The sequence below is a fragment of the Pelodiscus sinensis genome, chromosome 3, assembly GCF_049634645.1.
Source record: "Pelodiscus sinensis isolate JC-2024 chromosome 3, ASM4963464v1, whole genome shotgun sequence".
NCBI lineage: Eukaryota > Metazoa > Chordata > Testudines > Trionychidae > Pelodiscus > Pelodiscus sinensis.
This window is the reverse complement of record NC_134713.1, coordinates 105,585,756-105,598,519: the sequence shown is the minus strand read 5'-3', so window position 1 is coordinate 105,598,519 and position 12,764 is coordinate 105,585,756. Positions and strand designations below refer to the sequence as shown.

General features: G+C 43.5%; 1 protein-coding gene across 7 annotated transcripts in view; it reads right to left on the bottom strand.

Annotated features, from left to right (window-relative positions):
- The window catches only part of SASH1 (SAM and SH3 domain containing 1), an 843,335-nt gene that overhangs the window by 100,948 nt on the left and 729,623 nt on the right, over positions 1-12,764 (bottom strand). For 6 of the 7 annotated variants that reach the window (XM_075924386.1, XM_075924390.1, XM_075924391.1 and 3 more), the window contains exons 3-4: positions 6,984-7,034; positions 6,825-6,874 (exon numbers count right to left, since the gene is read on the bottom strand). In XM_075924386.1, the coding sequence (XP_075780501.1) occupies positions 6,825-6,874; positions 6,984-7,034 (101 nt within the window). The other variant, XM_075924397.1, reaches the window with a different exon arrangement.

Genomic DNA, 12,764 nt, shown 5'->3' with positions numbered 1-12,764 from the left:
AATTGGGGAGATAAAGCTTTTCTTTCTCCCCTTCCCCACAATATTTTCCTTGACATTTTTAGCTTACACAGTGGGAATTTATTCTGTCTTTAAGTGCAACTTTGGGGTCCTGAGTTGGTTTGGTTTTTGTTGTTCTCAGTTTTTGTCCTCTTCCTGTTTCACATCCCCAACACTGTAACTCCCCTGTTTCATCATAGATAAGCTCACAGTCATCTGCCACAGTTAGTCAGGAACTGTGACAGGCTGCCAGAAACTAGCGTGAGCAAATTAAGCCGCACAATAGTAATGCAACCAAGAAAACTGATTTAATGACTTTCTTGCTTTGGGCACTTGGCATGGAGTCTGTATGCTACAGTAGAAGAGCATTAGGAGAGTTGGAGCTAAAGATCACTGCCAATGACCACTGGATTAAAAATACCAGCGGAACCAGAATTGAGGTCTTATGTGTTATTTTGTATAAAGAACCACATCAGCACCACACTGATCTGGAGGATTACTACCCAAGATGAATTTGAGTTTATACCAAATAATGGAAACTGTGTTTAAAACCCTACATATGTAGGTCAACAATAAGATTGCCAGATGTCCAGTTTTGAACCGGACAGTCCAGTATTCGAGCTTTCAGTTCAGGAAACAAATTGAGAAAATATAAATGTATTTTCTAAATAAGATGTAATGTAGATAGTGATGTAATATCAAGTGTGTCTGGTATTTTTGTTGAAACCATCTGGCAACCCTAGTCAACAAATCTTCAGCCTATGAGAATGGATTAAATTAACAGTGTTCCCCAAAAAGAAGACATAGTCTGCAGATGGCTGCTTTTGTCATTGATCCTCTGGTTTCTTTGATATCAACTTTGCTGCATGCCTTTTGAATCAAGTAGCTTTCACAGAAAACAGTCCCAACATTCAAAACATCATAAAAACCTCCTCCCACTGGCCAGAGGGCCGATCACAAGTGCCTAGACTCCAAATGCAAGAAGTTCAGATTAAGACACATGGAATAACAGAGTTTTACATTTGTGAACAGCTGAAGAAGAGAGTTAAGGACGCAGCTGCTAAAAGCATAGATACTCCTCCTCTAAGCTGGAATGTTAAGCCCTTCAGAAATGTTACATCATGCAGCATGCACATGATACAAGCATTCCTATAGCCTCTGCTGGACAGGTCAACCTCTACCTGGCTTCTGCAATCTGTATAGGTCTAGTGGTTCAATCGGCAGAGAATATTTAAAATGCATCTTGCCTCAGCCTGACGGATATGGGAACGTGCATCACAACATTAATGTAACATAGCTTCATGTCCTTGGTTAGCAGCTGTGCTATACTGATGAACAATATCGTTCAAAAAGCAGTGAATGATTTGTGCATGATGGGACACTTAAGGACATCCATGGGGGGGAGGGGGGAAGGCACAAAGATTTATAACATGATGAGAATGCGACGCAGTTGATAGATTCACTCACAATTATTGATCCCCGTTTTCTCCTTCCCTACCCCCTAGCTAAAAAGAAAAACTTACATAGGACCTGTTCCTTGTTCTGCCAGTATGTGGTGTTCTTGTACTTGGCACCTAGCTCCTATCCTTTTGGAAGATTCTCTGATACACTACATTTAAAATACACAACAAGGCCAATGCAGTGAAGAGTCGCAGCAACACAGATCTATCCCCCAAGAGGGAAAACAAATAACTTTCCTCCTCAACATCCCTGGATCTGCTAAAAACAGGATGAGACACAGGATGCAGAACTCTGAGTTCAAGGGGAGTAGGACTGACCTGGATTTCCTGTCAAACATACAGAACTCATTAGCCCATCATGTAGAGTCTTGACTACTCAAATATGGGGACTAATCAGAAAGTTGGTTTCCATTGTTTAAAATATCATGTTTACAATGAAGTAAACAAACCTCCCCCTCCCCACACCTCATTCCCTTGGCTTCAGTAAACTTCCTTGGCTAGCTGTCTTAGAGAAATAAAAGCATTCAAGGACTATATGATATACCCCTGGCTTAACACTTTACTGACACCAAGAAGCAACAATAGCAGATCCACGAACATGTTTCCTGGCTATTTGGTCTTATATTGGTCATACATTTTGTCAAAAACAAAATTCAGTTGTGTCTGCATAGTCAGGATTGCTGTTCTGGGGACGGTGATGTTCAAAATGAAAAACAGCAGTTATATAGAAAGGCATACCACTATGCTGGAGGCAAGCTCAGACTTTACAATATTGCCCTCACATTCCAGCTGACAAGAATGCTGCAACATGAAGGCTGTATGTGTGGAAATTAAACCTGACAGGAAAAAAATGTACTAGAAATCGAAGAAAAATACAAACATTTAATAAGTATCATTTTCCATTGAGTTATTTACAGAGTATTACAACACTATAAAAACTGCAAAACTGATTCTATTTATAAAAGCAACTGATCTGAAAAACTCAACTGGTCATGAAAGTTAAAACTAGACTTGAACAAATGCGATTTTGCCTCCTGTTTTTATTGATCAAATTTCCAGCAGTTTTGAAACACATCGGGTATTACCAGCTATATAAGCAACATCACCACACAAACCTCAGATGCCTCTCTGCTTAGTTTGGTACCACAATATTTTTTCTCATTATGTCTCCCCACGCAAGCCCTGGCTCCTCAGTATACCCAAAGTAATGAAATGAGCATTGTTAATGCCACAGCAAACACATTTTATGACACTCTCTTTCTATTGAGCAGGAACAGTATGGACAGCAGTAATGGAAACTTACGCTTTCTCACCCCCTTTTTTGAGACCATCTCTAGAGGTGAAAAGGTAATTTGATCTCCCAGCACACAGAGCACTCTCATCTCTTGACTGAAATGGAAGTGGTTACTAGTTTTATGCCAAGTGATCGGCAGGATTTTGTGACAGGCAGACATTTATTTGTCCGATAGAAACTAGACTGAGATTATCATCTTATTTCTGCACAGGAACGAAAACAAGATATTTTGAAATATATAGCAAATCTCACGAGAGAGACACCCTTTGCCTCCCACAATTGTCCAGTAGTTAGGGCCCTGAATAAGGCAGAGCTGGGTCTACCACATCCCAGACAGGTACCCTAAGCACTAGGTAAGAATCCGTGTCTCTCTTTTTTCCCCTTCCCCATCACTTCCTCTGCTGGAACTGTTCCACTTTGTGTAAATAATGTATTGGGTCAAAGAAAGTGTAACAGATTCACTGTATAGTTCAGTGGGTAGTGTCATCACTTGAAACAAACAGATTAAAATCTCTGTTCTGAATCAAGCCTGAACTAGATCTCCCATGTCCCGGGTAAGTGCCATAAACATCAAGCTGTTGGCTATTTTAAGTTGTGTGTCTGACCAGAAATTTCATCCTGGAACTGAGAAACCTTTAACTGATACGGATACATTGCCACAAAAAATTCAATTTCAACAAATCAACATTTTCTGATAAAAAAAAAGTCTCATTGAAAATTTCAGGCCAGATGCACAGTCATCATGTCACTGAGCCGTCAAAAGTGGTACAGCAGGGTATGTCTGTACTACAGTCGAAAACCGGTAGTTGGCATGGGCCAGCTGACTTGGGTCTGGGTATGGGGCTGTTTAATCACGGTGTTGATGTTTGGGTTTGGGCTGGAGCCCAGACTCTAGGGCAGCAATGGGCAACCTAAGCTAGTGGGCTGATCACATCAGTGACCCTCCATCTTGGTGGTCCACAAGATTATGGTAACCAAGACAATCCCTCAGGATAGGGTAATTTTTCTAACTGAACTAGAATTTGCGGGATGTGCTGATTGAACCAGAGCAGCGCTTTGATTGGATACAGAGAGTGCACACAATGTTGTGTGCCAGCGTTTCCCAAACTATGGGACATGGCCCGGTACTGGTCCACAGGAAAAAAATACTGGGCCTCAGCATGGCTGTCGGGGTGCTTTGGGCTCCTGGAGTGTCCGTGTGGCGCCGGGTCCCCCAAGGCCTGGGCCGGGCTGGGTGGAGGATGCAGCTGGATGTTCCGGGCTCCTGGCAGAGGCAGGGGTGAGGGGGAGGGAGCTGCCCTGGGTGCCGTGCCAGGGGGGCGCCAGGCTGGGCTGCAGGGGGAGAGGGGAGGTGCGAGGCGTTGGGCTCAGCTGGGCTTCAGGAGGAGGGAGGTGCCGGGAACCGGGCACTGGACTCAAGGGGGGGAGGGGCAGGGAATCAGCGCTGGGCTCAGTATGCCTGCGGAGAGGTGTAGGGAAACGGAGATCAGCTGGGCTGCGAGAGTGAAGAGATGCGGGGGGCTGGGTTGAGCTGGGCTGGGCTCCGGGGAGAGGGGCAGAGTTCAGAGCTCAGTTTGGCTGCAGGAGGAGGGAGGTGCGGGGAACTGGGGCTAGACTCAAGGGAAGGGAGGGGCAGGAAATCAGAGCTGGGCTCAGCAGTTTTGTGGGGCTTGGGGGGAGGTGCAGGGAAATGGGGCTCAGCTGTGCTGTGGGGGAGGCCTGCAGGGAACCAGTGCGGGGCTCAACTGGGCTGAGGTGAATGGGGGAAGTCATAGGGAACAGAAGGGCAGCTCAGCTGGGCCGTGAGGGGCTGCAGGGAACTGGTGCTGCACTCCCTTGGATTGTGGGGGATGTTTTTAGAGGAGGTGCACGGAACCTGTGGGGGTGGGCAGCTCAGCTGGGTTGCAGGGGAGGGAGGTGCAAAGAAGCCTAGTGAGGATGGACGGACAACTAGGAGCCCTGAAATGACTTCCCCTGGTCCAAAAAAATCCCTCATCTGGGACCAGTCAGGTCCAGAGGGTGCCAGACCAGGGAGGTCCAACTCCTTACTCAAGTCCCCTCCTGGTACCCTCCCTCCTAGCCAGATACCCTACCCCCAATCTGCTCCTGCTCCCGCCTCCCGGAGTGCCCGTGCAGCACTGGGTCCCCCAAGCCCTGGCCCAGGCTGGGCAGAGGATGCAACTGGGTGAAACTGAAAATGTATTCGTTTTTCATTTTTTTAAATATACATTTATATTTTTGGGCTGCAAAAAACAGTACTAAAAAAACAGGTTCCAAATAACGTAAAAAGTTTGGGAAACCCTGGTCTAGTCAGCTTTCTATCCATCTTATAGTCCATTTATCCAATCAATATTCCCTTAACTTGCTGGCAAGAATATTGTGGGAGACCGTATCAAAAGCTTTGCTACAGCTGGCACTGGGGGCTTTGGGAGGACCAGAAACAATTTATTTGCAAATTCATCATTTGCTTAATGAATATGGAAATATGCAAATGAATGTTACCGGTCCTCCAAAAGCTCGTGAATGGATTTACTGGTCCCTGTCTCAAAAAGTTTGGTAACCCCTATTGTGGGCAATCAGCATGCACTTCACTTTATGTGCTTTTGGTTTATGTGCATGTCACTTTAGTGACATCAGTAGGAAAAAAACCTACATGGAAGGAAACCAAAGGAATCTGTCAACCCTGCATGTGAGCAACAGTAAACAAAATGTCTGGTGGGCCACACATAGAACCTCGATGGGCTGCATGTGACCCCTACACACACTGTTCTAGGACCCTGAGGGACAGGAGGATCCCAGAGCTTGGGCTCCAGTCCAAGCCCAAACATCTATACCACAACAAGACAGCTCTTTTGATCAAACTCCTCTGCATTTGTCATTTGAACTGAGAAGTGAAGTCGTCATTCTTTCAGGGAAACAAAACAAAACAAGCATTTTTTCTGAATAAAACCATTCCAAGTAAATTTATGTTTGTAATGCTTCCTTTGTGTTCAGGGTATCCTATGCTCCCTTGCACCTACACTGCAAGGGAGTGGCTCCAAATGGTTATGTCATTAGTTATCAGAAGACATGGGTTCTATTCTCAAGTCCTGCTGCTGGCCTTCCACAGGGCAAAAGGGAAGTTACTCCAGCTCTCTGTGCCTCCATTTTCCCATCTAGCTCTTTGAGATCTACAGATGGACTAAGTAATTATTATTATATGAAATCTTAGCTCCCCCCCAGGCTGTAGTTCTTTAAGATTTCATAAAAGTGGCATTTTGGTTTAATTATAATTGAATGAAAAGGAAAACAGACAAGGAAATACCCTCAAAGAGGATACTGAGACTTTTTCCACACAAAAGAGATTTTTCAATAATTGGTAACACCCGTGTTTGCAAGTTTGGAAACTCTACCGCAAACGGGCCACTGGCCTGTAAACAATATGATGCCAAAGTCTGCACTGAGCATGACTAATACTACCAGCACATAAAACAGTGACGGTATCTGTAGCCTCTCTCATCTAGAGCTCACACTGCTGCAACTGAACCAGTTTGAGCAATGATAGCACATTTTTTAAGACCCTAAAGGAGACACAGCCACAGTGCCCAACAAGTATCTTGCTGGACATTCAAATGTGGGGGTGAAGTGTCCTATTAATAACTAAAGCACCACATATTTGAAAGTAGGCACCCTATACGTTTTCTTAACTAACCCTGTTGGTATTCAAAAACACATTAACAAAACCGTGAACTCACAAGAAAGGGAAAGTAGTTTCAGTGTTTAATTCCTATTTTTGTTTTTAGAACTTTTAGGTATAGTAACAAAAAAGCTTATTATTTTTAAAAAGGGATATTTTAGATTACAGGGAAATTGATGATACTTCTTACAGCTCCTTATATTACATACATGCATACACACGTCCACTCAGAGATACCAAGGGAGAAACACAGTAAGAGAAGAGGTGTCAGTTTTGTTTTCCATGGGTGATTCAGCTGGAATTATGTAAAATCAAGTCAGTTTCACATGAATTGGCTGATTCATATAAAAATTTGCACTTAAGGCTCCCCTGCGCCCCTCAAGAAATCCAAACTTACTTTCTTTCAGTTTCTGGTGTTGACAAAGTACTGCTGAGGCCAAGCGATTCCTGTAAGGGAAGATACATTGCCATAAGTGCAGATAAAACAACAAGCTTCACCCAAGTGATGCAAACAAAATCCAAAACATAAATAGATGATTAAAGTCATTGTGCTTACTTCAATCTGGGATCGCAGCTGTAGTGATGTGGGGCTGGCATCGGGTTTCTCCTAAAACAGAACAGATGTCAGGTTAATGCAACACCCAAAAGAGGCAGCATTCTCCAGAAAAACAAATATGGAACGAGATAAGGAAAGAAAAATGAGACATGAACAGAATATTGGAAAATCCCACTCCCTTTCAAATAAGAAACAGTGACATTTCCAATGGAATTGCTCTCCGAAGAAGCACTGAAATACTCAAATAGAAGCCAATTACTTGATTACAGACATATGTACCACTGTGTAAGGCTTATACTTAGATATGTGTTCAAATAATAACAAAGAAAACACATGAGTAGTCTTCAAGAGATAATCAACATTTGCCCCACATTCCTACAAGTCAACTGACAACTGCCTGAGCTTTCTTTTTTCTTTCAGTCACCTGTCTCTTGTGATAATGTATGGTTACTTGCATTATATCATACAGCAACTAGATGTCTTCATAAATGTCTTCATGTGCAGTACAGAGTTCCAGACAGGCTGTGATTTTTGGTAAACAAGGGAGACAAAGTTGGAACTTAAGTTGCATGGAAGTCTCTTTGTTTTGGCAGATTGCCATACTTTTCTTTCACAAATGCCTCCTGTTTTACATAGCCGGTACTAGGGATATAAGTGACTAGTTAAGCATAAGCTTATCAGATAGTCGACTAGTGATGCGACTAGTCACTTCCCCCCTTTTGCTGCCTCTATCAGAGAGAGGCAGCAAGGGGGAAGAGCAGGAGCTTGTGCTGAGGGGAACAGGCTTAAAAGCCAATTCCCCCGAGTACTTTGTCCACAGGGGGCAGGGAAGGTAGAGGCACAGCATGAAACAGCACAATCGGGGACTGAAGCAGTCTGCTGTGATTCTGCTTTTGAAATGTACATTTCCCTATTGGGGCTCTTGAACATTTCAAAGGCTGAGGGACCACAGGGACCACAGGGCTAGTCCCCCTGCAGAGCTTCTGCTTTTGAAAGAGTGGGGCTCTTGTACATTTAAAAGGCTTAGAGGTCATAGGGAGCGCGGGCCCAGTGCTCTACTGGTCCCGTGCTCCCTGTATGGCTTCCACTTTTGAACTGTAGCAAGAGCGTGGCAGGGCTCTTGCGACAGTTCAAAGACAGAGGCACCCTTATAGACTAATCTAATAGTCAACAGAAATCCCATCAACTATTTGATTAATTAATAAATCTAAATTTGCCTGTACTGCAAATTGTTGAAGTACACATTCCACTTCTTCCCCCCCCACCCTGAACTGCAACACATAGGGTTAAATATGGGCTTCAAAGGAGTTATGTTCTTATCAGAACCTTAAAATAAAATTAATTTGCTGAAACCATTGAGGAAAGTTATTTGTGGATACGATACCGATTTTGTAGTTCAAGATTTTTTGTAACCAATCACAACAGCATATATTTGTGAGAAAAATTTTTTTTAAAGTATGTGTGATTATTTTTCAGCTAAGTGCCCCATCATACATTTAATTAAAACTCTCAGTTCATTTGGCTGGTAGATAACTATTATCATTGCATTGACATGTAGCCCCTCCTGTTCAATAGCCCAGTATGAGGTTATTCAACATAGGTGAAGCCTTGTGACTTTTTACACAACTTTGGGAGACTAGCCTGAGGCTCCTTTGTGTGCTCCATGTCGTGTGTCAGCACGTGTGCATCTCAGACCAGAAGTACTCAGGCAAGCCACCGGGAACAGACTTTATTCTGTAAGGAACGTAGAACAGGATTATAGTTCAGCAGCCACCTCTCTTCTTTCAGCCCATGTGCTCCCAGCTCAGTCCCTGCTGAGACCCTGCTGGGGGGCAGAGGGTACACTGTACAACACAACCCCCCTTACAAACATGTTCTAACTCCCACAATAACTAAGCCCCACAACAAAGCCCATATTCTCCCTGTGTGTCACTTCATCTCCTTTCAGGGAGCTCCATATGCCCTTTTTTTGGTCCTACCTGTAAAGAACAGGATTACAGTTCAGCAGCCTCTTCTCTGCCTGCAGCCTACGTGCTTCCAGCTCAGTCCATGCTGAGACCCTGTTGAGGGGCAGAGGGTACATCCTGGCATGAACCAGGACGTTCTCTCAACATGCCCCGATTTGCTGTTCACAACTTGTACAGGTTGGATCTCCCTTATCTAGCACCCGCAGGACCTGACCAGTCCCGGACGAGGGATTTTGCTGGACTGGGGAGGTCATATCTAGCTCCCCCTGCTACCACTCCCCCAACTATGGACCAGCCACCTGCCTCCAGGCCAGCTCCTTCCATGCCACCAGCCTCACTTCCCCGCCTCCATCCCCTTCCCTGCTATGCCGAGCAGCCCAGCTCCCTGCAGCCCCACTGGATTGTGTCTGGCAGACCAGATGCAGGGAACCCAGCTGCCAGCCCTCCACCAGGACTCTTTGATCCTGGAACTTCCATGGTCTTGCCAGACCATGGATGTTGCCGGACCAAGGGGTGCAAGTTAACTGAGCTTCAACCTGTAGCTCCAAAGGCTGCTCCTAAAGCACACTGGACCTTGGGCTACACACAGATGGGGAAATGAGGCACAAATTTAAGTGGTTTGCCCATTGCCATACACTGAGGAGGAGCTGGGACCAGACTCCAGGATTACTTGTTCCCAATCCACTGCACCAATCACTATGCCTATAAATTATGCTAACAATTTGAGAGTTCTTGGAAAAAGTGTTATTTAGAATTCTAATGTCTAAGCAAAGACATCTGAAACCATCATAATTTTGATGACACATCAAGAATATATGCAGAAGTCAGAATGATACTTTTTAAAAAAAGTACCTTTCAATTATTGCCTCCATCTATCTAGTACATGGAAATTCTTCTCCAAATGATACTGTACTTGGAAGCCAAAATAGAAACCTATCCCCCTGAAAACAGCGGATGCAGTTATGCTGATGTAGTTATGCAATAAGTTTGGAAACAAAAATGATTTGGGATCTGAGTGACAATTTTGAGATTACATATAAAGTGAATTTACCAAAAATATGACTTCAGGAGTGAAATTTCTTGTAATTTCTCAGCAAGTCAAGCTAAATTCTTCATCTGAGAACACCAACGTACAATCTGTAGCTTGACACGTCTATCCCCAACATGGGCAATAAAAGGCCCTCCACTGACTTCAGTGGATCAGGCCCATATTGACAAATTTTAGATTTTATAGCAATACTTTAAAATGTACCTCTTGATAACAGTAGGCTTAATCCTGCTCCCACTGAAATCAAGAGTAAAACTCCAGTTGGGATTGGGGAAAAGTTTGAAGTTATATGTCATTGGAGGTAAATCTAACTATTGGAGTCTCATTCATCTGAACACAAAACATTTACATTGCATGACTATCAACCCTGGATTAAGGATGTTAAGAGGCAGGTAATTCACTAATCGGATAGTCAATATAATTTTTATCAACTAATCGTGTCAATAAGGGAAGAAGCACTTAGTCCTGGCTCACGCTGGGTACGGGACCTACTACCTCTGCAGCTCAAATGTACTAAAATCCATGCTGCCTGCCCCCCCAACTCTTAGTAATTAAAACTGCAGAGCTGCAGAGGGGTACATTCTGGATCTGATGTGAGTTGGGACTGAGCCAGGCTGCCGTCTTGCCAGAGCAACCCCTGTTCATGGCAGCCTGGCCTGCTTTGCAGCAGCAGGAGGCCGGAAATGCAAGCAGTCGACTCAACTAAAGATAAGCCTAGGCTTATTGGTTAGTTGACTACTCGCTTACATCCCTGTCCTAGACTCAATTCCAGTCCTGTTGAAGCTAGTGAAAGTTCTGCCATGGATTTCAAATAGTTGTTACTGTACTCCAGGAAATCACCAAGGTCTAGCAAGCAAATTAGATGATATACATGCAATGAAATCAATGACTGAAAAGACCTAGTAGGTCATCTTGTTCATCCCTTGGTAATGCAGAGTTGTCTCTTACGGTATATTATCTTACACATTAGTCAGTATAGTCTTAACTCTCTTTCCTATCTCTACATAAAAATAGGTTTTATGTCCGTAGCCTAAAGATAAAGAAGGGAAATATATCTATGGAAGAGAGTAAATACAAAAATTAATTTAAAACAAAATAATGTAATTAGCATTGAACAAGCTTTCCAGTCAGCAAGGCAGCAGGAACATTACTGTAAACCTTTCCTACACTCTCCTAATGATCTGAAGGCCAAAAAGAAAGGAAGGAAGGAAGCAGCAGTATACTTACTCAAAACACAGTTCATTCAAGCCAGGTTTTCTTCCTCCACCCATTGTCACAAAGCTTGCATCACAAAACGGTTGACCAATTCAGGGTGTAAAGCTGCATACAGCCCACCAAAGGAAACCAGTGTGTACAGGCAGTCCCCGGGTTACATGGATCCGACTTACATCGGATCCCTACTTACAAACGGGGTGAGGCAACCCCGCACTAGCTGCTTTCCCCCAGCAGACCAGGGAGACGCAAAGCTAGCGCCCCCCCCAGCAGACCAGGGAGACGCGGAGCGGCTTTTCTCAGCAGACACCTCAGCTTGAGAATAAAGGACTGAGGGAAGTGAGGTGTGGGAGAATAAAACTGAGCTCTGGAGAAATGTTTGGCTAGAGTTTCCCCTACAATATGTACCACATCTGACTTGCATACAAATTCAACTTAAGAACAAACCTACAGTCCCTAACTTGTACATAACCCGGGGACTGCCTGTACTTGAATGTATTTGTGGCAAATCCTTTTTATAACAAATATAATTCTTTAAAATTAATAATTTAGAAGGCCCTATATCTTATTTTATGCCACTCTCAAAAGATCTTTTTTACTTTCCCAAGATGACTGTAAAATTGTAAATGGAGAGTGGAGAGGTTTTTTGTATTTTTAAAAATCTTCTTGGGAAATAGCCAGCTGCATTCCGTGCTGTAAAAATCTTGATTCTCTTCTCTCATTTATTCCATTAGCCTCCTCTGTCACCCTAGCTGCCTGCCATGGTAGTATTCAAAGACAAATAACTTAAGAAATTTCTCTGTCATCATGATTCAAGAGTCTTCCGTCGTAATTACAATGATTTTTTGCTCTCTGGACACTCAAAGATGTTGGGAAGGTTTTATAAGTTAAAATAGTTTCAGAGTAGGTAGCCCTGTTAGTTTGTATCTGCAAAAACAATGAAGAGTCCTGTGGCACCTTAGAGACTAACAAATTTATTAGGGCATAAGCTTTCATGGGTTTGATGCCTCATTGTTTTTGCAGTCATGAACAGTTTTATTTATTTAGGCTCTGGTCTGGCTATTGGAGGGTACAATTGCAGAATCAGCGTCTTCTTTTGCAAAGTGGAATGAATTCATTTGTCTGGAAATGGGTAACAGGAGAGGGATCACGTCAGGATTACCTTTTGTGTTTTATCCTTCTGGGGCATCTGGTAATGGCCACTGTCGTCAGACTGGATACTGGTCTAAATGGACCTTTGGTCTGACCCAGTATGGCCGTTCTTATGTTCTTATATTCTGAAAGGCTGGTTTTAGTTTATAAACATACATTGATGGCATTTTGCAAAATATTTTACAATATTAGTTTATTCTCTGTAGCTTTCATATTTGAAGCAAACCTTTAAACATTCTACAAAGCTTCGGATTATAGAGGATGTTATAAAAGGCCCTGAATAATGGACTTTACACAGATTCATGGGGGGAGCCCCATGCCAGTTTAAAGTGCAAGAGCAGTGTAAGGAGGCTGTAAAAATCACACTTCTGAACTGTGGGTGGATTTGCACTGTGTAGGCAC